The 23510-nt window shown below is 48.6% G+C and overlaps 1 protein-coding gene across 1 annotated transcript in view; it reads right to left on the minus strand.

Annotated features, from left to right (window-relative positions):
• Positions 1–23510, minus strand: part of OTOG (otogelin) — an 83519-nt gene that overhangs the window by 34256 nt on the left and 25753 nt on the right. Inside the window, exons 23-31 of the mRNA XM_069554723.1 lie at positions 17882–17989; positions 16313–16451; positions 14489–14623; positions 14050–14196; positions 13625–13744; positions 11720–11836; positions 10875–11031; positions 6726–6752; positions 3998–4165 (exon numbers count right to left, since the gene is read on the minus strand). Of these exons, the coding sequence (XP_069410824.1) occupies positions 3998–4165; positions 6726–6752; positions 10875–11031; positions 11720–11836; positions 13625–13744; positions 14050–14196; positions 14489–14623; positions 16313–16451; positions 17882–17989 (1118 nt within the window). The remainder of the gene's footprint in view (positions 1–3997; positions 4166–6725; positions 6753–10874; positions 11032–11719; positions 11837–13624; positions 13745–14049; positions 14197–14488; positions 14624–16312; positions 16452–17881; positions 17990–23510) is intronic.

A 23510-nucleotide genomic window follows, 5' to 3' on the forward strand; every position in this document is an offset into this window, starting at 1 on the left:
CCCCCTCCCTCCCTTTCTTCCCTTCCCCCTTTCCCTTCTTCCGCCCTCTTTCCCTCCCCCATTTTCCCCTTCCCCCTTCCCTCCTGCAAGCATCTCTGAGGCCCCTCCGTGTGCCAGGTGCTATTCTAGATGCTGAGAAAACGGCGGGGAGCAGGACAGAAAGAAATGGCCGTCCCAGCGGAGTTCCGTTCCCTGGGGCGTACTGGACAAGCTGGGCTTTGCTGATTTGCCAGGCTTCAGTCTCCATGATCCTGCCCCTCACAGAAACCCAGAGGGCCAGCGCTGGGGGACCTGGGGAGTTGACTCCAACTCATGGAGGGGAAACTGCTCCAGACCTGGGCCCCTCTGTCCTCTCTCCTGTCTCCACAAAGGCCTATTTCTAGAGAGTGCATTGTTGCTGGGTGGATCCTCCCCCCAGCCACAAACATGCGCGTGCACACACACACACACACCACACACACACACACACACACACACACACACACACAGGGCCCTGCAGGGTCAGGACCCAAATCCACAAGCAGGTGTCCGGAGTCCCTGCCCGCCACGGCTGGCATGTTGTGGGCAAGTGAATTAACGCCTCCAGGTTGTGAAGGATGAACAATGTGTGAAAGCCCAGCACCCAACCTTGTGCGTCTCCCCCATCACCACCCCTCCCCTCGTGGCCCCAGGAGTTCCTGTTAGACCTCCCTGGGCAGCTGTGAGAAGACCTGAGATAACTTGAGGAAGAATTCATTATTAATGTCAACAACAACTGCAACTGATCAAGGACTTACTCCATGCCAGGCGCAATGCTAAGCAAGTAAGCCCTCTGCTTGCTGCTTGTATTAAATTCCAAGAGAGCCCTGTGAGGTAGTGAATTCACTCATTCAGCAGCTAATATTACTGAGGGCCCATCATGTGCCAGCCGCTGTTCTAGGCACTGGGGACACAAAAGAGAACAAAAGGACAAAACCCCTGTCCTCATGGAGCTGACATTCAAGTAGCGGCTATGGAGGGGCATGGGGAGTAAACTTAGAGAAGAAGCAAATTCTGTATAATAGCTTAGACGGTGATGACACTGTTATTCCCATTTTACAGATGAGAGAAGCGAGGCCTAGAGTCACACTGATGGTGGACGAGGGAGGCAGGATTGGCGTCCAGACTCTTAACCACCATGCAGTCAGCCCTAGGGATGGGATCCAGGAGTGGGCATGGGGCACCCCAGAGGTGTGGAGTGTGAAGTCCCTTGCTGTGTGATCTCAGGCAAGTCACTCCCCATCTCTGAGTCTTGGCTTTCTCCTTTGTGAAGACTGGGGTTGGCCTAAATCAAGTTTCTCAATCATTTGTCCTTAAGTCCTCCTAATAGGGGAGAGACTGAAACCCAAACCTTGAGGTACAGTCATCCCTCAGTACAAAAATCTGCAGATGCCCAAGTCTGTTATGTTAAATGTCCTAGCAGTCATCCATCCTGATCTGTAGGTTTCACATCTGAAATTCTGCCTGCAGTTGGTTTTAATTTATGGATGTAGGACCATGGATACAGAGGACTGACTGTACAGTCTTGTGTTTCACCTTAATGAATCAAGTGATTTTCACCTTCCACATTCTAAATTTTATTTTTCTTTTAATTTCTCTGTTGGGAGGCAGCCTATCAAAAAGTGGGCTGCTGTCACTTCCAAGTGATGTGCCCTTGGGTAAGTTACTTAACCTCTCTGGGCCTCAGTTCTCACATCCGTAAACTGGAAAAATAATTTAAATGATAGCACCTACTTCCTAAGACTGTTGTGAGGATTAAATGAGTTATTACAGGTGAAACACTTAGAACAGTGCCCAGCACATGGTAGGTACTACAAAAGAGTGAGATATTATTAATAATAAATCTATTATTAATAATAAATAATAGAATCAATAATAGATAACCTCCTCTAAAAATCTTGAATGAAAACTGATACTCCAGGGAGATGTGCTGCCGGGTTGTGGCCATGTGTTCCTTCAGTACATTCCACAGGCGCTCAAGACTGCCAGCGAGAGGCTTAGGCCTAAATGACCGCTGAGTCCTCCTCTTTGTGACCTTTTCACATCTGTGACATTTCTTTCCATCACAGTCTTTCACATTCCTCAACGCCAAGTTCAAAGGACACCTCCTCCATGTAGCCACCCCAGAGCTTACCTGGAAGGGACGTTCTCTTCTGCTACCCAGTACTCTGGGCTCAGCACAGGGAAGGAGCACAGGATGGGGTAGGAGGGGAAGCGGGGTCCTCACTAGGTCCTGCCCCCAGCTGCTCAGGAAACCCAGGTCTGACGGAAATGGAGGCTGGCTTTCACAGCCTCGGGGCATCCCATCCACAATGACATTCTCCAGGGTCAGGCTGCTCTAGGTTCTGCTTAACATGCCATAAAACCACTGGAAAATCAACACCCCCTCTCCACTAGGCCTTACTTACTGGACTAAAATACTGACTGGGGAATAGAAAGTTCCCACTAAGCAGATGGTGCATTACATCTGGAAGGTTGTAAGACACCCTTAATTCTTCAAGCAGGACCACACAGATCTGAAGGTCAGGAATGTCTAGAGAGGAAGCGTTCTCTTTGGGGGATACTGGAGGTGCTTCTGGCCCTCCCATAGCCTAGTCCCTGGCTCCTCATGCCCATGTTTTGCCTTGCACTGACGGGATTCCTCCCGGCACCTACTCCTGTACCCCTGACTCACCCCACCATGGACATCACCCCGAGCTGTGCTGGGGTGTCCCTCCTCTCCTTAAAGCCCTTCCATGGCCCCCCACTGCTCTCAGGATAAAGACCCACTTGGATTACAGGTCCCTCCCTGGCCCCTTCCAACCCCTCGAGGAACATATTCTAAGAAGCCTCTCTTGACTCCCCAAGACTGAGTTGGGGGCCTCGCCTTCCCACAGACACTGTAACTGCCTTTGTGTCCCCTGAGTGGGACGGTGGGTTTCTGGTGGGCAGGGATGATGTCTCGGACACCGCTGGTCCCCTGGTGCCCAACTCTGTGCCTGGCATGGGAACAGGGCTCAATGAAAGGGAGGGAGGCAAGGGAAGCTACAGAGGAGAGAGAGGAAGGAGGGAGGAGGGGAGAGAAATAGAGAGGGGGGAGGATGATCCTCATAGCTAGACAAACCACAGATCCTAAGAATATGAGAACTTAAATTCTCAGGCTAGATTGAACTCTCTGAGACGTGTCTTGGTTCAAGACTCCAGTCCACGCTGGAATTGGCTGTGTGAACCATCCTTGTGATTAGGAGATACTGACTAGATGGGACCAACAGGATTTGGGGAAGAAACTGATCACAGAGACCACACGCTGGGTCATGCAGAAATGGTCACAGAGGAGAAGGTTTCCCAGCACCGGTGAACTGAGGCTTTGGCTGGCCCAGGACCCAACACAAATCCCACCCGGGGGTCACTCCCCACCAGGCAAGGTCCTGCCAACCCTCAGGCACTATTGCATTCTGAAGAGAAGACGGTGCCCACTATAGCTAAGCCTTCGGGTCTGCTGATGGTCTGAGACTCAGGAGATGCGCTGTGTGCTTCAGTCTGTGTTAACCCCAAATCCAGAATTCCGAACCGCAACCTGAGCAAATCAAGAACCCGCTCCTCCATTCACAGGAGAAGTTCCGCTGGAGTCGAGACATTAGCCAGCTCCCCCCTGGCATTTGAAGTCTGTCTAATCTTAAAAATAGAGGGGGCAGAGGAGGAGGAAGAGCGAGACAGAGGGGAGGGGAGGGGAAGTCGTAATTATTGCCACCCGGGTTTTCTGGACCATAGCTGTTGTGTGAAGCAGGGTGCACAGATTCATCGGGACCCTGGCCTCCCTGATCTCTCAGGAAGAAGATGGACAGTGTCTCTTGAAAGAGGCTGAGAGGCTGACCCAGAACCCTGTCTCAAGTAGGAAAGGGGCGCCTGTTGGAATCCCACATTTCTCCAGCTACCAGAGCTGGCTTAGGGCCATAGCATCTGCCCCTTCTTCCACCAAGGGCCACGGGGCGGGCCTTACCGTGGGCCTTGGCCTTGTACAGCGCAGCCGTCAGCAGGAAGTTCACAATGTCCCCCGGCGCCACGTCCTCTGCCCTCACTAGGACCAGGGCACCACCTGCCAGCTTCAGGGCCACCAAGGCGCCGCCAGCCACCAAGCTGGCCAGCTGGTAAGGGCCTTTCCCTAGTGCTGGAGAAAGCGGGCCCAGTCATAATCCCTGCCTCCCTGGGCCTCTGCTCACCTCCTATCTATCCCTACCTGCCCAGACTTGCTGGAGAGCAGGGAGAAGAGAGGCCCAAGAGCTCCACTGGGTCAGGTCCCTCACCCCAGGCCCTGGGGACCTTGATTTCCAGAAGGAAGGGACGGGAGGCCCAAGCTGCCAGCCACTGAGGAACTGACCCCCTTCATAGCCCCTGAATCACTCTGCGGGAAGCCTGGAAACAAGGCCACCCCTACAGGGGTGGGGGTGGGCATCTGGGTCCCCCTGCCTGAGGCTCTACCATCCCAGCTGCTGTGCTGGTCAAAGTTGCCCCTGGGAGAAGACATCTGCCTAGTCTCTGCCCACCAAGGTCTGGAGAGTAAAGGCCAGAAAGGCCTGGGCTCAGCGTTAGCGTCTATCCACTTCTTTCAAACATGTGTCACTTCTGGGTCTCTTGGGTTCCTGGGGTTGTTGGCACAGGCAGGACAGGGGCATGGGTTTCCCAGACAATCACAACAGCCCTGTAACCAACCTCACAGGCTCTGGTGTGCCCTGCCTTCCAGAGTCATCTTTCCAGTCCCTGCTGCAATTCCTCAACAGCTCCCCTCTGCCCTCGGATAGAGTCCAAGAGCCTGGCCTGAATTCAGGGACCCCTCAAGCCCCAACCCCTGCCCCTGCCACACCGAACTTCTGCTCTTCCCTGTAAGAACCCTACGGCGCTCCACCTTCTGTCTCCACCCTGCTGTCCCACCCACTCAGCACAGTCCTCCCTGTCTGTGCCTGCGACCAACGCCTCCTCCATCTCTGGGGCCCAGCTCAAATGCCGCTGCTGTGGTGCAGCTCTCCCCGCACCCTCTCACACGTGAGCACCCTTCCTCCCCTGTGCTCCAGCAGCGCCAGTGCATGGCACACGCTGATCACAGCTCTTACGTGGAGGGTCTCAACTGGGGAGTCCACATCTGTCTCCCCTACCAGATGGGACACAGGCAGTGCTGTGCTGGGAAATGGTGAACAGTCAGCACTCAAAAAATGAATACACAAACCCCCATTTGGTAATGTTTGCTGATCTCCATGGTGTGAATACTCCCACCAGTGGTCAGCTTCAAACACCAACTGAATGTGGAGTGAAGAAGACACAGTGGGCTCTAGAGAGTCGGGGTGGGCTGGCTCCAGAGCTCCCCTGGGACAGGTGTCATTAACCATTGCATCCTCAGCACCCGGCAAGGGCCTGGACCAGAGAAAATGTTGGCAGAAAAGCCGAGCAAGGAATGGATGGGTGGGTGGGTAGGTGGGTGGAGGATGCTAGAAGCAGCTTGTCCTTTGTCAGTTACTGCCACCCAAAATGCCACAGAAGGGAGAAAACTCTGCTCAGAGCTGTCTTGCTGAAATGTCTTGCCTGGTGTCAGACAGACCCTGCCTGTGAAGGGACTGCAGTCCTCCCAGTACAGATTCAGGCCTCCAGGAGTTAAAGGTCGGGGGCTATCAGGAGCCCCTTGAGGCTAATATTTTCAGTCACAGCAGGGACTGCAGCTGGAAAGAAGACCCTGGAAGGCAGGGCACACCAGAGCCTGTGAGGTCAGCTACAGGGCTGCTGTGATTGTCTGGGAAACCCATGCCCCTTGAGCTGCCACTGCAGCTATTGTGAATGATCATGCTGTACCTGGTCCACCTCTCATCTCATGGACCCCCTACCTGGTATCCTTGTCCCTCTAGTCAGGCCCCCACTGTTTTACCTGCTATACTCCCTCCAGGGGATGTTTTGCAAACCAAAATCTGATCATGTGGGTAACAAAGGAAAAATCTTGGGCTTGTACCCATATAGACTTGTTCCTGGCAGGATGGTGCCTGGAAGCAGGGGCAGAGGGGACCTCAGAAGTCAAAGGTGAATGGCACCAAGGACCAAGGACTTGATGAGCTTTTAATTCGGCCAACCTGGCCCCACCGCACAAAGATCGGTGCTGAAAACTATTCCTGGGCAGCCCTCCAATCCCATCCAACCCCAGTGATTAAACTGACTAATTGGTTCTAACACAGGACATTAACCTTCCTGGAGTCTTTAGTCATGACCTAGTTAATGAGAAGTTGGAGCGTATCCCGTTACCCTGTGACCTTGGTTGAAACTGAAGATAAATCTGACAGACCACGCTGGACCACAGGTTTTGCCCCAACAAAGGAAGAGCAGTTTGCATCTGCCTTTGCCAACTCAAAACTTCAGGAAACCCAAGACAAGAATCCATGGGCCTGATAAGCCAGATGATAAAGGCTATGGAGCAGCACGTGGGTGCAAAAGGGGTTTCCATTTCCTGGTGAAGCTGCCATGTGAGCAGGAAGCTAGCCTGGGAAGCTAGCCTGCCCTGGGCTCTGGACAGAGGCAGCAGAAGCTGCTGGGCAGAGTCCCAGGGCATCTCTGGGCCCTGCACTGTCAGGGCCCTCTCTGCCTGACGGAGTCTTCCTGCCCCACATCACTCAGGGCCAGCAGGGCCTCAGGAGGGCTGAGCTGTGGCACCAGGGCACAGATGGCAATGCCTCGGCTTTCAAGGCTGAGCTTACCTTTGTTAAAGAAGTCACAGTCGTAGGCTGAAAGACAGAGAACAGAGACCTCTTGAGAAGCCTGGGACAGATGGACAAGGCTAAGGGCCCTAGCATCCCAACTCTCCCTCCTTCCCCAAGGGCTGGACCTGGCCTGCCTCCCAAACTCCAGGATTCAGACATGGTGGTTGATCCAGATGTCTTAAAGTGTAAGAAATACAACGGCTCCTCTCTTTGCCCCCAGCATAAAGCTCAAAGGCTGGCCGAGAGTAGGCATTCAGCATGAACTGAATGAATGATGACTGCTAGGACAGAAGGGTGTATTCTGTGTGATCCCAAAGGGCAAGAATAGAATCAAGAAATGGAAGCTCGGTTCAAGAGAGAGGTGACATATGTAAGCCTGTGGCTGATGTCTGGCAGAAACCAACAAAATTCTGTAAAGCAATTATCCTTCAATTAAAAAAATAACAATGAAAAATTTTTTAAAAGAAAGAAATGGAAGCTCCAGTCGAAAATGTGGAAGGTAATAGAGAAATGCAAGCACAAGACAGAAGCTAGTCTTTCAACAGCATGGAAAGGGACCCAAAGGCCTCCAGGATCCAGGGCCCTGAGTGCAGTTTCCATCAGACTTTGATGAGCTCCGCCAAGTATGTGCTCCATACGCCCTCTAGTGGCTTAGCACAGCACCACAGCCTGTTCCCTTGGCAAGTCAGCCATGGATCAGTCCATGGGGATAAGCTGGGGACTTTGCAGGGGGCTTCCCTGGTGGCTCAGAAGGTAAAGAATCTGCCTGCAATGCAGGAGACCTGGGTTCGATCCCTGGATAAGGGAATGGCCACTCATTCCAGTATTCTTGCTTGGAGAATTCCATGGACAGAGGAGCCTGGTGGGCTACACAGTACATGGGGTCTTGCCCTTTGGCATCTTGCCCCATGGGTCACAAAGGTCACAACTGTGCAACTATCACTAACACTTTGCAGGGGGCACCTAAACCCAGGAGCAAGACCATGAGAAGTCAGTTGACCCAGTAGATTTGGGATAAAGGCCTCCCTCACTCACAGACCACCAACTCCACCCCACACCCTCCACACCCCATGATGAACATTATTCCTCTGCATTTGGCACTGCCCTCTGGAAAGAGCACTAGGAATAAGTAGACTGACCCACCATGCGGTTATGGGCAAGTTTGTGCTTTTCCTCACTTGTGGATTCAGAAGATTGAACTTAAAACTCAGATCTCCAAGTCTCTGTTTTCAAGCGTGTACCAGGCTGCCCCAAAAGCCAGCTATCTAGAGACCCACAGACCTGGGTTCAAATCCCATCTCTCACTCATCAGCTGTGCATACTGGGGACAAGTTTCTCAACCTGTCTGAAATTTAGTGTCTTCCTCTGTAGGATGGGAACCACAAGTATTGCCCCACAGACCAGTAAGGTCTGAACTGGACTAAAGCAAGTGGTCCTCTCAGGTGCAAAATTTAAGGGAACCTCAAAAAACACTCAGTAATCAGGATATGTCATACTTTAATACAACTTTTTAAATTTCAGAATTAATGAAAAATATCCATGATGAACAACATATCAAAATTTTAAAACAAAGACAAAAATCAGTGACAGCACCTTGCTGAGCCATATTGGAGCCTGAGGCAAAAAGAAAAATCAATAATATTGAGCCTGTTATTACTAAAATTGTGGTATTTTATTCATCGAAGATGTTCTTGCATTAGTTTTGATTTTTAAAAAGTACTGCCTGAAAATGTGATTTATCTTGATTACTGAGTCTTTCGGTACTCCTTAAAATCTTAGGCTCCAGGCACTGGCCTCACTTGCATTTCCCTCATCCTGAATATTAAATGATTTAATGCACAGAAGGCACAGAGCCTGACACACAGTGGATCCTCAATAGACATGTTCCCTTCTCCTTCCAGAAGAGCATGCGCAGTCGCTTCAGTCCTGTCTGATACTTTGTGACCCCATGGACTGTAGCCCACCAGGCTCCTCTGTCCATGAGATTCTCCAGGCAAGCATACTGGAGTGGGTTGCCATGCCCTCCTCCAGAGGATCTTCCTGAGCCAGGGGTCGAACTTGCATCTGCCTGTGTCTCCTGCATTGCCAGTGGCTCCTTTACCTCCTGAGTCACCAGGGAAGCCTCCTTCCTGAAGAACTCCTGCCAAAGTAGAAGGAGAAGCAGACCGCACGAGGACCTAAGGCATCTGCGGTGGGTCTCAGGGTAAAACAGGCAGAGAAAGGGGAAACCAAAGGTGATTCTGCTCCATCTTCCTCCTGAGGTCATCCTGCCTGGAGCTCCCCGGGCTCAGGACATGCCAAGCACCCATGCCCCCACGAAAAATGACAGTAACATCAGCTCTAGCACTAGTGCTGTGTCCCAAAGTGAGGCGTCTTGTGCCCGGAAGATCTTTGATGTGCAGGAACAAACAATAAATCATTCAAATTTATGTGTATTTTACTCCATCTTTTAAATATTTATTTTTGTACCTGTTTTGTGGCATACTTTACACTACTAATATTATATACATGTACATGTACCTATGTATATGTACATGTACATATATATGTATATATATGTGTGCTGCTGCTGCTAAGTCGCTTCAGTCATGTCCGACTCTGTGCAACCCCATAGACAGCAGCCCACCAGGCTCCTCTGTCCCTGGGATTCTCCAGGCAAGAACACTGGAGTGGGTTGCCATTTCCTTCTCCATATATGTATATATATGTATACATGTGCGTGTACACGCATGTGTGTGTATGTGTATGTACGTGTATATATATATATATATATACATGTATACATGTACATGTACAAAGAGACATTACTTTGTCAACAAAGGTCCATCTAGTCAAGGCTATGGTTTTTCCAGTGGTCATGTATGGATGTGAGAGTTGGACTATAAAGAAATCTGAGAGCAGAAGAATTGATGCTTTTGAACTGTGGTGTTGGAGAAGGCTCTTGAGAGTCCCTTGGGCTGCAAGGAGATCCTACCAGTTCATCTTAAAGGAAGTAAGTCCTGGGTGTTCATTGGAAGGACTTATTTGGAGCCAAAACTCCAATATGTTGGCCACCTGATGTGAAGAGCTGACTCATTTGAAAAGACCCCGATGTTCGGAAAGATTGAGGGCAGGAGGAGAAAGGGACAACAGAGGATGAGATGGTTAGATGGCATCACCGACTCAATGGACATGAGTTTGGGTGGACTCTGGGAGTTGGTGATGGAAAGGGAGGCCTCGCATGCTGCAGTTCATGGGGTTGCAAAGAGTCAGACACAACCGAGCGACTGAACTGAACTGAACCTATGTATATATATGTATGGGTGTGTGTGTGAATGTGCATATGTTTTTACTTGATAGGAGTGTGCAACCAAAAGCATTTTGTAGACCACCAACGGTCAAAAAACCCTACTATCTTGTGGTGTCTCTGATAGGCCTTAATGTGTCTCAGCTGACAGGGGCTTTCATACTCACTGTCTCCTTTGACCCCTGCAATAAACCTTGTGGGACAGGTCTATTCCTATTTTTCAGATAAAAATAATTGAGCCCCAGAGAGGTTGGAGATCTAGTTTGAGGTCACACAGCTTGCAAATGCAGCTCTGAGTCTGGAACCCAGGGCTCCTGACTTATCAGGTGAACTGGTCAGGAGCACAGTCCTGGGTTTGCACCCAGACCACATGGAGATGAGCCCTGGCTCCTCCACCAACCTCTGTGACCTTGAGCATGTTACTGAATCTCTCTCTAACCCATTTCTCCAACTGTAAAACAGGAATAAACAGTCCTGTTTCACAGGGTACATGCGTGCTAAGTTGTGTCAGTCATGTCTGACCCCTTTGCCACCCTTTGGACTATAACCCACCAGGCTCCTCTGTCCATGGGATTCTCCAGGCGAGGATGCTGGAGTGAGTAGCCATTCCCTTCTCCAGGGGATCTTCTGGACCCAGAATTGAACTTGCATCTCTTATGTCTCCTGCATTGGTAGGCGGGTTCTTTACCACTAGAGCCACCTGGGTACTTGAAAACTTGAGGAATTATACAAACAAGCCATGCTGATGCCTGGCACATGGTAAGTACTCCACAGATGCTCACCAGAGTGATGGGACCCCTCAGGCCTGCCCAGAGAGGGGGCCCCACTGTCCCCCTCAGGTGATGGGTCTGGACACTCACGGCAGAGGCGCGGGGTCCTCCAGTCGACGGCCACCCCATGCTGGCAGCACTGGTGGGCATAGGCGGACACACTGGCACAGAAGCACTCACAGTCGCCACCCCGGCTGCACCCACACGTGTCTGTCAGGCAGTTTGAGTAAAACCAACTGACGTCGACCTGGAGGAGGTCAGAAGTCAGAGGTCAGAGGACAGGCCCTAAATGTTAGCCCTTTAGCTTCTGGGCTGATGCCACTCAGCCCCAGGGAGCAGCACAAGTGTGAAGGATGGTGTGCGCTGCCCATGTTGGGTGAGGGCAGAAGGCAGGCAGCTCAGAGGGAAACGCTAACTCCATGGCCTGGGCAGACCCCGCTTTTGAGAACTAAGCTCTCTCCTTTCTGGGCCTAGGCTATAGGATCCAGAGCCTCAGGGTGCGGCTAAGAAACAGATGTGGGGGGTGAACCCCCATCCAGGGCCAGACACAGTCAAGACGGGTCTGACAGCAGCCTTCGAGGCCCCAGAGGGGCCCGTGCAGAGCTGAGCACCAGCTCTCCTCTGTCTCCCCTGAGGGCTGCTGCTGCAGCATGAGGGATCTGTGTTCACCATTCAGAAGAACAGCCTGCTTGGGAGGAAGAGACATAAGGAGATAGGCTTGAAAAGGGCACAGAAGCTGTGACTGTCTGTCTGTCCTGGGTTGTCCGGGGAAACAGGACAGAGTTATCTGAAAAGGCCAGAGGCAGGGGATGGCAGAGGTGAGTCTCTCCTCTAGACCAAGGCACGGCAGAGGGTCTGAGGGCAGAAGGGACTCCAGGGAGGTGACGGGGCGAGGGGGTGAGTCTCAGGAGCAGCAAAGCCCGGCATCCACTCACCACAGGGTGGCAGGTCTCAAACACCTTGCTGAGCAGGATGCTGCATTCCTTCTTGGCAAAGGGTTCTCGGAGAGGATTCAGGACACAAGTGTCTCGGGGGTCAAGAGTGTCTGGGCACTGACGGGGCAAAGGCAGCACAGTTGATCTCCTGACCCCTCACACGCCCACTGCCTGATGTGGTGGAGGGACTCCTAGAGCATCTCCCTTGATGCTGGCCTCCTGTGTTCATGTCCTTGGATAATCCCCTGCCCTTGAATGTGGGAGGGACCAAACTGACAGCCAACAAGAGATGGGAAAGGTGATGCGTGGATGTGGGTGTGTGTCAGTGACTGCATATGATCATGTTACGTAAGCCTGCAGGGCCCATCTGGCTGGAGGCCCTCTCTCGCCGACTGTGAATGGCACATGGCAGGAATTGTGGGTGGTCTCTAGGAGCTGAGGGTCATCCCGGGCCAACAGCATGCAAAAAAATGAAAGTTCTCTCAGATGCTGTCAACAGCCACATGAGTGGTTGGGAAAGGAGAGCCCTCTCCAGGGACACCTTCAGACGAGAGCCCAGCCCTGGCTGGCACCTTGACTTGCAGCCTGTGATACTGTATGCAGAGAACCGAGTCGGAACCCTGACTCCTGAGCCACAGAAACTGTGAGATAATTCGCGTGTGTAACTGGATGCTGTTAAGTCTATAGGTATGTTGCGACAGTGAATGAATACAGATCACCCTGACGTCTGCTGAGCCTCCACCCTTGGGCCTACATTGTCACTTGAGCATCCTAGAGTGTGCCCATAGGAATTATTGAGAGAGAAACAACATTAGGGGGTGGGTAAGAGGAGGGAAGTAATGAAAGTTAATCACCCATTCAGCTTTTCTGTTAAGAGCACACTTTTTTGAGGCTTTGAGAAAACATTAGTCCCATCTCAGGATTTCCCTGAGCTCCATGCCATGACTAACTGCTCCCCTGACTCCAGTCTATACAGGCTTCTCTCCGTCTACTCTCCAACAGAGAATCAGGAACGGAAGACCACTCAGTCCAGGAAAGGCAAATATGTAACATTCTCATCACCACCCTCTAATGCAGCATCCATGGCAGACATAACTAATCAATCGCAGTTCTTCCCGATGATCCTGACACAAGGGCTGGCATTTCTCAGCCTGGCTTCCCAGGCAGCCTCATCTGACTGATCAGATTTGTCACAGGAGGTAAAATCTATCCACCACTCCTCTTCCAGCTCCTTCACTTCACAGATCACAGAGAAACTGGGGCTTATGCAAGGTCACCAAGCAAGTCCCTGGATGGTCTAAGACAAGAACCCAGGCCTTCTGCTCTCAGTTCAGTGCTGTCCCCTCGCCCCTCACAGCTTGGCAGCCTCAGTCAGACATCTTCCAAACCTCAGAGACATCTCCTATAATTTCTGCCTCAGATAATATTGTCCACCCTCTCAGAGGTCTTCTCTCTGATACATTCAGCCATCCAAATATGGTCTATCTTTTAAGTACCACACTAGTCCCGCCACCTTCAGAAAGTCTTCTCTGATTGCCTCAACCCATGTAGCTCTCGCTTGGTCTCTCCTCTGTGCTAGACCTCACAGAGATGGATAGAATGGTCCTGCTTCAACAAGCCTCATCTTCCCTACTAGGTGGTCACCTCTCCTAGGGCAGAGACTCTGCCTGCTTCCCTGCCCCAGCTCTCCCACCACGTCTCGGTCCAGGGACTGACTTGAGAGATGGGATGATGGTGCCTGCCCTCAGACCACAGGGCTGAGGACACCAGCTCAGAGGCTGACAGCGGGCTGCGGGAGCAGCCTTGCACCGATGTCCTTCTGCCCTGACCTGTGGCCAGGCTCTCTCAGTGCTGACTAGGGTCCATCTGCAGCGGGGGGAGTGAGCCAGCCTGGAGAGGCTTTACCTCGACTGCAGCCCAGCTGCCACCAAACTCCTGCGGGTTAGTCAACTCTAAGTTCTCTGGGGTCCGCAGCTCGTTGACCGTCTTTAAGTCAAAATTCCCACAGAGTCCTGCCAGCTGGCCCTGAAAGAAGAGAGAATGATCAGTTTCAGGCATTCCCAGGGTGAACCATAGGTGGCAGGGGCGTGGCGGGGGGGTCGCTATGAGCCCAGGAGTCTGTCATGGGCCTAGAAACAGCTACTGGGGTCACAGAGTGCAGAGAGATAGGAGAGTCAGAGAGAAGGGGCCCAGGGCAAGGCGGGGCAGAAAGGACAGAGGTATGATGCACCTGGCTCTTTGGCGAGGGTACAGCTCATGCAAGGACACCCACGGGCTCTTGGCTCTGGGAGGAGCACAGCACCAATAAGGGTCACTGCTCACGTGACTACCTGCCACTGTGGCCCGGCCTGGACGTGCACCGTGGTTCTCTGGTCCCATAAGAGGGTGATGTGCTCCCGTGGGAAATGCACCAGCGTGAAAAACCCTGCCCGCCACGTGTGGACCTCCTGCTTCTCATCCAGAAAGCTCTCGGGGCTCTAGGGGGACAGAGATGGACATTCTTGAGGCCAGAGCATCCCCCAGTAGCTGGGTCAGCTGGGCCTGGCAACAAGTCACTGCCCAGCCCCAGGAGTTCACCAGTTCCTCTGCCTCCCTCATGTCCTGACAGTGACCTCGGGGTTCTTGGTCATGACCAAGGAACTCAATCTGGGCTGATCACTCAGTGGCTCCAAGAGAAAGTGCTGTGATAAGGAAGCCAGTCCTTAACCCCCTTCTGCCCCCATCAACGGGCAAACTGTTGATACAACCTTCACCTGCACCAGGCCTTACGGGATTTCCTGAGTCGTCATCGAAGATAATGAGTGAGTTCCCCACGTTGATGGAAATAAATTTCCTGCAGATGATGCCAGAGCTGTAGCAGTTTACATTTTCTACAATCACAGAGAAGCTGAAATCCGATGTGCTCTGGGGGGAAATAAGTTAGCGCAATAAACCAGGGCGAGAAGAGATTCTGTTGAGAGGCACAGGGTAGAGGGATGCAGACTCTGACGTGGTTTTCAACCCACTCCTGCTTCATATGAGTGGTGTGATTTTGGGCAACTTACTTCAGTTCTCTGAAGCTTAGTTTTGTTTTGGGTGCCTGGTGCATGTAGGGGTTCTCCAAAAAGTGTTTGATGAGTGAATGAATATATAATAGGGATGACTGGTGCTGACGGGAATGTGATGGAAGGAGCACTGTCTTACAGACACTGATGACGGTAGTGTAAGCCTTTTTGGAGGGCAATCTGCAGGCACCAGACAACATTCTAAAGGGATAACTTTTACAGAAATTCTACTTCTAAGAGTCTAGGGACACATCCACACAAATATTCATTGAGTATTTAAATACTGGTGGATAATAAAACAAACTAGAGCACATCCTTTCTGTGGAATTCTACAGAAAGATGAGAAATTTACCAACCATGAGATAATGCCCAAAGTATACTATCAAGTGATGAAAGCAAATTGCGTAATCCTACTCATGTTCCTCCAGGATTCACTCCTGTCTGTTATGAGTGCTTATTCAGCAGGCAACAGGAACAGAAGAGATGTGAAGAGGGATATTCGTTTTTAACACATGCCTTTCCATTGTTTTAAATGTTAGCGAAGAGCATGCAAAGCCTTTAAGATTTAACAAATAAAATAAAACAGGGTCTATCATCTTAGTCTCGCGGAATCATTTAAATTATATGAAAAACCCCAGCACAGTGTCTGCGCCATAGATAGGGCTTATTCCATAAAAAGTATTGAAAGTGAAAGTCGCTCAGTCATGTCTGACTCTTTCTGACCCCATGGACTATAGAGTCCATAGAATTCTCTAGGCCAGAATATTGGAGTGGGTAGCCTTACCCTTCTCCAGGGGATCTTCCCAAACCAGGGATCAAACCCGGGTCTCCCACACTGCAGGCGGATTCTTTACCAGATGAGCCACAAGGGGAGCCCGTAAAAGGTATTACTATTACTATTATTTGATGGGATGGGCAGGGCTTTAGCCAAAGGGCCTGAGGCCTCTCCCACCTGCCCTGTTGGTACCCTCTTCTCCTCCTGGAGGGGATCCTGCCTCTAAGATGCTCTCCTACATCACCATTCCTTTTCCTCTGAGTGAGCTGGTGGCTTTAACACATGACTCCTTTACACATCAACTCTCCAGTCAGATTTCTTGGTTCCAGCTTGACCCCAATTCTGTCACTGACTAGTGTGTGAACCGGGTGAGATACCAACTTTCCTCAGCCCAATTTGCTCCATCTCTAACACGGGCTCAACAAACTCTCTCATTTAGGGTTGCTGTAAGAATCAAGTGAAATAATGCTTTAAAATGGCTTGGTAGACCACCAGGCATCTAATGAGGGCCCAGAAGGTATTCATTTTTACTATAACAGACAGAAAAACCACTGACACCCAAGAAGGGCAAGGTTATAATGTTGAGTGGACAGGGATTGGGGTATTTATAACTGGTGGGCTCTGTCCAGCCCTGATCTTGCTCCTCAGCACCTCTTTGAGTCTCTGAATTGCCGAACGCCGGGGCTTAGATCCTCCCGCCCCAACCATCCAATTATGCATGAGTCGCTCTGGGGACCCATGGAGCCAACTGTGCAGACACACGCGGGCGCTCACCTTGACCAGGTGCACTTTGCACGCCCCCACGAAGTCAAATGGGAGCCCATCAAACGTGCGGTAATGCCGGTCACCATAGGCCGTGCAGGTGGAGGCGCAGGGGTGGAGGGTGCACTGGAACGAGCCGCGCTGGCACACACTGAAATACACGTGCCCAGACCCCTCACAGGGCATGCCCCCCCCGACCCTGAGCACCCACGGTGGGGCCACTGCCCATCAAGTGCCCACTGGGTACCCCTGGGCTGAGTGCCAACAAACATCATCGACCTCCAACAAAGGCCCAAAGGATACGAGGGTGGGTCCCCATTTTATGCAAGAGACACTGGGGTTCAGAAGGTTAAATCAATCAATAACAGAGCCAAGACTGACCCGAGATCAATTCAACTCCAATATCCACAGTCTCTTTGCCACTCCAATCATTCATTCATTCAACAAGTAATAAGCATCTACCATATCCCAGGCATTATTATAGGAGTCTGAGCTACATCAGTGAACAAAACAGCAAAAAATCTGCCTTTGTGAAGCTTGTATTCTAAAGGAGGAAGACACACACTAAATAATAAAAAATAATAAGCAAGCATGAGTAGGTAATGTGTGTGTGCTCAGTGGTTCAGTTGTGTCCGACTCTTCGTGGCCCCATGCACTGTAGCCCACCAGGTTTCTCTGTCCATGAACTTTTCCAGGCAAGAATGCTGGAGTGGGATACCATTTCCTCCTCCAAAGGATTATCCCAACCCACGGATCAAGCCTGCATCTCCTGCATTGCAAATGGATTCTTTCACGGCTGAGCTACCTGGGAAGCCCCGAGTGGGTGATAGTTAGAAGGTAATGAGTGCTATGTGGGGAAAGGAACAAGATAAAAAGGACTGGGAATGTGTGTGGGGGTGGGTTGCAATTTTAAATAAGATGGACAGAAGGACAGGAGAGCAGAGATTTAATGGTGTGAGAAAATTAAGTATATGGACATTTGGAAAAACAGTGTCCTGGGCAGAGGGTACAGCCTTTGCAAAGGTCCTGAAGAACACTCCGGAAGACAACATGGCTAGAATAGAGACAGGAGGAGGAGAAGAGGAACTCAGGGAGGTAACAGAGGTTCTGATCCCGTAGGTCCTAGAAGGCCACAGTAAGAATGGTAGCTGTGCCAGCAGTGAGACAGGGAGCGTTCAGAGGATTTCGTCATGGGAATAACACGATCTGAATGTCCATCTTTTTCACGCACATGAATGTGCATACATACTCATAAGTGCAGTCTCTGCATTTTGAACATGTACTGACACACACCCTATAAATATGCAAACACATCATCACGGTTACAAACACGCATGCACACACATTCAAATACACGTATGAACAAACTCACATTGATATTTATAGTTACGAAAACATCCCCTCAAATTCTTTCTGTCCATATATTTGTATATATACACAAACCCCTACAGAGCACACAATCACACAAGATAAATATGAACGTGGTTGAAGGGGGAATGCTAGACTGTACTCACAATCACACATCCCATATCCACCCGCAGCCCCAACAAAAAGTAGAGCCTGGACGGGGCCCTCACTTACCAGGAATGGCAGGGAGACATGACCTGGTCCCCAGGGTAGTACTCCTTCCCTTTCCAAGTGCATGGGCACTCCTCTGGCAGAAAGCATGCATCCCCGTGTCTGAGCAGGCTGTAAGGACACAGCAGGCAGACGGTCAGGAGAGCACCCTTCCATCTCTGCCACCTGTGGACAACCTTGTAGCCGCATGGATGCCCTGGGATGGCTCTCAGCATTTACCCTGGAAGACAGTGACCATGTACCTACCACCATCCTGCTCCTGCCCAGTGAGGTTCAGAGCTGCCTCAGCAACTGGAAAATGAGAGGCAGGCTTGGCCCAGCTCAAAAGTTTCTGCCATCCATCGGGAAGCAAGGCTCAGCTCTACCAGTCACACCTCCCCGGCCAGGCTGGTTGCCAGCTGTCCCGTGGACACTAGCTGTACACTAATGAACATAGCATGGGCATGGGCATGGACCCTTCTACCCAGGTGGCTCATGGAGTAACTAGTAGACTTGCATTGTAAAGAAATGCGAAAGGGAATTTTTCAGGAAGATGGAAACTCAGAGCCACATGAAGGAATGAAGAACTCCCAAAGTGGAAAATATGGTGGTAAATATTTTTTTTAATTATTTCTTAATTTCTTTAAGAGATAACTGAGCATTGAGAGCAAGATTAATGTCAACTGGACCTGAATTGGGCTTCCCTTGTGGCTCAGCTGGTAAAGAATCTGCCTGCAATGCGGGAGACCTGGCTTTGATCCCTGGGTTGGGAAGATCTCCTGGAGAAGGGAAAGCTACACCACAGTATTCTGGCCTGGAGAGTTCCAGGGACTATACAGTCCATGAGGTCACAAAGAGTCAGATACGACTGAGTGACTTCCACTTTCACTTAATGTCAATTAATTGTGGGGTTCTAACACACGTAGCAGTAAACTGTGTGATAATAATAATAATAAAAAGGACAAGAAGGAAGTAAAGGAAAGCAGACTGTTGCAAGTAGTCTACATAAAGTGGGAAAACATTAATTCATAGTAGATGGTGATAAATGAAAGATACATATCGTAATCTTTAGAGAACTACAAAAATAAAACAAAAAATATCAGGATATAGGAACGTCCCTGGCAGTCCAATACTTAAGACTGCACTTTCAATGCAGGAGGCGTAGGTTTGATCCCTGGTTGAGGAACTAAGATTCCACATATCATGCAGTGCAGCCAAAACAATAATAAATTTAAAAATATACAGATTAAAAATACTAATATAGATATATTTTAAATGAAATAAAGGAGAAAAAATAGAAGACTAAATTTACTTAACCCAAAAGAAGAAAGAAAAGAAGAAAAAACAAAGACAAATAACAAATAAGATTGTAGTGTTAAATTCAATCTGATTATTAAAGGCAAATGCATAAACTGTCTAATTACAAGGGAAAAACTGTAACACTGGCTAAGAAAGCAAGACTCAACTGTACTCTGTTTCCCAAAGATATAGTTGAAATATTAATATAATAGCACAAATAAATGAAAAGCAAAATGATGGGAAAAGACACCATGTAAACACTAGTTATAAGAAAGACAGAGTGGCTATATTAAACTTACATAAAGTATGCTGCTAAGTCACCTCAGTCGTGTCCGACTCTGTGCAACCGCATAGATGGCAGCCCACCAGGCTTCCCCATCCCTGGGATTCTCCAGGCAAGAATACTGGAGTGGGTTGCCATTTCGTTCTCCAATGCATGAAAGTGAAAAGTGAAAGTGAAGTCGCTCAGTTGTGTCTGACCTTCAGCGACCCCATGGACTGCAGCGTTCCAGGCTCCTCCGTCCATGGGATTTTCCAGGCAAGAGTACTGGAATGGGGTGCCATTGCCTTCTCCAACACAAAGTATACTTCAAGACAAATAACATTAACTCTAATAACAACGGATATTTCATAATAATAAGAGTCAGAGATTTCCCTGGTGGTGTCCTGTGGCTAAGACTGTGCACTTTTATATTGTAAAGTAATTAGCCTCCAGTTAAAATTAATAAATTAATTTTTTAAAAAAATCAGTTTATCAGCAGAACATAGGAATCTTAAATGGGCATGCACCAAGTATTAGAGCTTCAAAAACAGAAGCAAAAACTCACAGAACTAAAGGAGAAAAAAGATAAAAGCACAATTATAATTGGAGATTTTAACATTCTTCTCCATTAATGATAGAACAAACAGGCAAAAAAAAAATTATTATTGATGTCCCTATAAATTTGACAACTTCTATGGGATGAACAGCAAAAACACTAAATATCTATAAATAATTCAATGACAAATGTGTAAACCTCTGGGTAAAAACTAGGAAACACTGCTGAGAGAAATTAAAGAAGGCCCAGGAAGTGGAACAATAGTGACCCACTTGTAGATTAGAGGATACACTAGTATGAAGATGTCAGTTCTCCCAAACTGATCTATAGGTTCAGCACAATCCCAATCAAAATTCCAATGGCCATTTTGTATAAACTGACAAGTTTATCATAAATTTACATGGAAATTCAAAAACCTAGGAGTGTCCAAAAAACTTTGAAAAGGAACAAAGTCAGGGCACTATCAACTTCTGATTTCAGGACTTACTATAAACCTTCAGAAATCAAGACAGAGTGATATTGGCCTAAGGATAGACAAATAGATCAATGAAACAGAAGAAAGAGTCCTGAAATAGACCCACATTTATACAGTCAATTGATTTTTTTTAAGGTGCCAAAACAATTCAACAAGAAAAGTCCTTCTTAAATGGGGCTAGAACCACTGGATATCCATCAGAAAAAAATACAATGAAGTGACTCCATGTTACAGCAGATACCAAAATACAATAACTTTAGATAGACTATAGACCCAAATGTAAAAGCAAAATTTATAAAGCTCCTAGAGGGTATATAGAAGAATATTTTTGGAATTGTGGCAAAGATGTCTTAGGACACAGACAGCATCATAAGGAAAAAAGTGCCAAGGTAAATATCACCAAAATTTTAAACCTCTGCTCATCAGAACTGTTTGGACATATTAAGACATTTTAAATAAATGAACAGACAAACCACAGACTAGGAGAAAATATTCGCTATACATATATCCAACAAAGGACTTGCATCCAGAATATATAAAGAACTTCTGCAACTCAATTTTTTAAAAAATCAGCTAAATAAAAGTGAGCAAAAGACTTAACTGGACACTTTACAAATGAAGATATGCAAATGACCAAACAACACATGAAAAAGTACTCATCACTAGTCACTAGGGAAATACAAATTAAAACCATAATGTTATTTGACTATGTTCTCACTAAAATGACAAAAATGAGAAAGACTGAAAACATTGAGTGTTAATGAGGATATAGAGCAGCCAGAACTCTCACACAATGAGAGTGTGAAATGGTACAAATTCTCTGGAAAATAGTTTGGCAATTTCTTACATAGTGAAATGTACATCTACCCTACCACTCAATTCCACACCGAAGTGCTCTTCCAAGAGAAAGCAGCCTTATTTAAAATAGCCCAAACTGCAAATAACCTAAATATGTATCAACATTTGAGTGGATGATTTAATTATAATACATTCATACAATGGAATACTACTGAGCAATAAAAATAAACAAATGGCTGGGAAATGTAACAATGGATCAGTAGATACTGTATGACTATTTTCATGACGTTCTGGAACAGATAGAGCCTATTTATGCCAAAAATAAAAAACTACAGTGAAGGGGTACGGGGAGATACCAACTGGGAAAAGACACAGGGCACAAGAAATTTTTTTGAGGGGGAAGAAGTTTTCTATATCTTGATGGAGGTATGGGTTACAAGAGGGTATAAATTTGTCAAAGGTCAGCAAACTGTATGGGGCTTCCCAGGGGGCGCTGGTGGTAAAGAACCTGGACTCTGTGGGAGAGGGAGAGGGTGGGATGAATTGGGAGAATGGCATTGAAACATGTATAATATCATATAAGAAACGAATCACCAGTCCAGGTTGGATGCATGATACAGGATGCTCGGGGCTGGTGCACTGGGATGACCCAGAGGGATGGTATGGGGAGGGAGGTGGGAGGGGGGTTCAGGATGGGGAACACGTGTACACCCATGGCGGATTCATGTTGATGTATGGCAAAACCAATACAATATTGTAAAGTAATTAGCCTCCAATTAAAATAAATAAATTTATATTAAAAAGAAAAAAAGAACCTGCCTGCCAATGCAAAGAAACACAAGAGATGCAGCGGCATTAGATCCCTGGGTTGGGAGGATCCCCTGGAGAAGGCAATGGAAACCCACTCCGGTATTCTTGCCTGGAGAATCCGATGGGTGGAGGAGCCTGGAGGGCTGCAGTCCATAGGGTCGCAAAGTCGGACACTACTGAAGCGACCAAGCTCCCACACACAGCAAACTGTATACTTACGATCTGTGTGTTTTACGTACATACTGATTGGAAGCTGCATATTTAAGGGGGGCCCACCATTTTGTTGAGGATGCCCCAAAATGTCAGTTTCTGGAGAAATTTTTTTTTTTTTTTTGCCCAGCCAATTTTCAGGATTAGAATCCTCTTCCATTTCTGACCTGAGAGGCAAAAACTTTGATGCCACCATCCCAAGAACCAAGCTGGGGAAGCGGGCTGGGCCGCAGTTGGCTTTCACTCATCTCCCTGTCGTCACTCTGCGTCTCATCCCTGCCTCTGTCCCCAAGAGCAAAATCTCTGATTTGACTTTTCTAGAAACTCTTCCTCTCTTTCTCCTGCTGGATGGGGTAAGGGAATCTGGACATTTAACTGCTGCTTACACAGACTTGCCACATATCCCACTGTCTTGCTCCCACTACTGCCTCTTCTGAGATGTCTGGAGCATCCTGTTCCTGAAGCTGTCTACACCATGTAGCCTGTTTCTCCTTGGCCTTCCCCTCTACAAGCATCAGCGTCAACCTCTGTTCTGCAGGGTCAGTTTCTACACAGCCACCCTGGTTCCTTCTTCAAAAACTATTGGCCCATCTCATGCCACTGTCATCCCATTCTCGTTCCCTTTGTCCCTGGTGATTTATACATTTCTTTTTACTCCATTACCAACATTTCATTGTGGTTGTGACAGGAAAAAATAAAAAAGCATGTGGTTAATCCACAATGTTCTACCTGAGGCCACTTAACCTTTCTAAGTCTCTGTTTTTTTCATAGGTAAAATGGGGATGATGACACCTTCTTCCAAAGGTCATTAAGAGAATTTAATTATAGACCTGGGCACACTGCCTAGCACTTAGTAGATACACAATAAATATTGGTTTCTTGTCCTTCCTTTCCCCATAATTGAATCAGACACCAGTGATGGACTGGCTCATCACCTTCCATCCTCACCCTCAGGCCTTTCCTTGCCACCCACCATCCACCACTCCCTCTTGGCCTTTTGCAGACCTGTGTGTATCCTCAGCACCTTCTGTGTGCCCACCACAGACAGGAATATGCAGGGAGGAGCTCTGGGCCTCAGTTTGCTCTTTCTCCTTAACTGCTAAGGGAGTCTCTCCTCAGGGGCATTTGCAAATGCATAGGATCCAAGTAAAGGACAACAGTGCTATCACTCATAGAGAGTGCTTACTCTGTGCCATTTTCCAGATGAGGAAACTGAACCTCAGGGAAGTTAACTGGCCCATCC

The sequence above is a fragment of the Ovis canadensis genome, chromosome 15 (genome assembly GCF_042477335.2).
Source record: "Ovis canadensis isolate MfBH-ARS-UI-01 breed Bighorn chromosome 15, ARS-UI_OviCan_v2, whole genome shotgun sequence".
Classification (NCBI taxonomy): domain Eukaryota; kingdom Metazoa; phylum Chordata; class Mammalia; order Artiodactyla; family Bovidae; genus Ovis; species Ovis canadensis.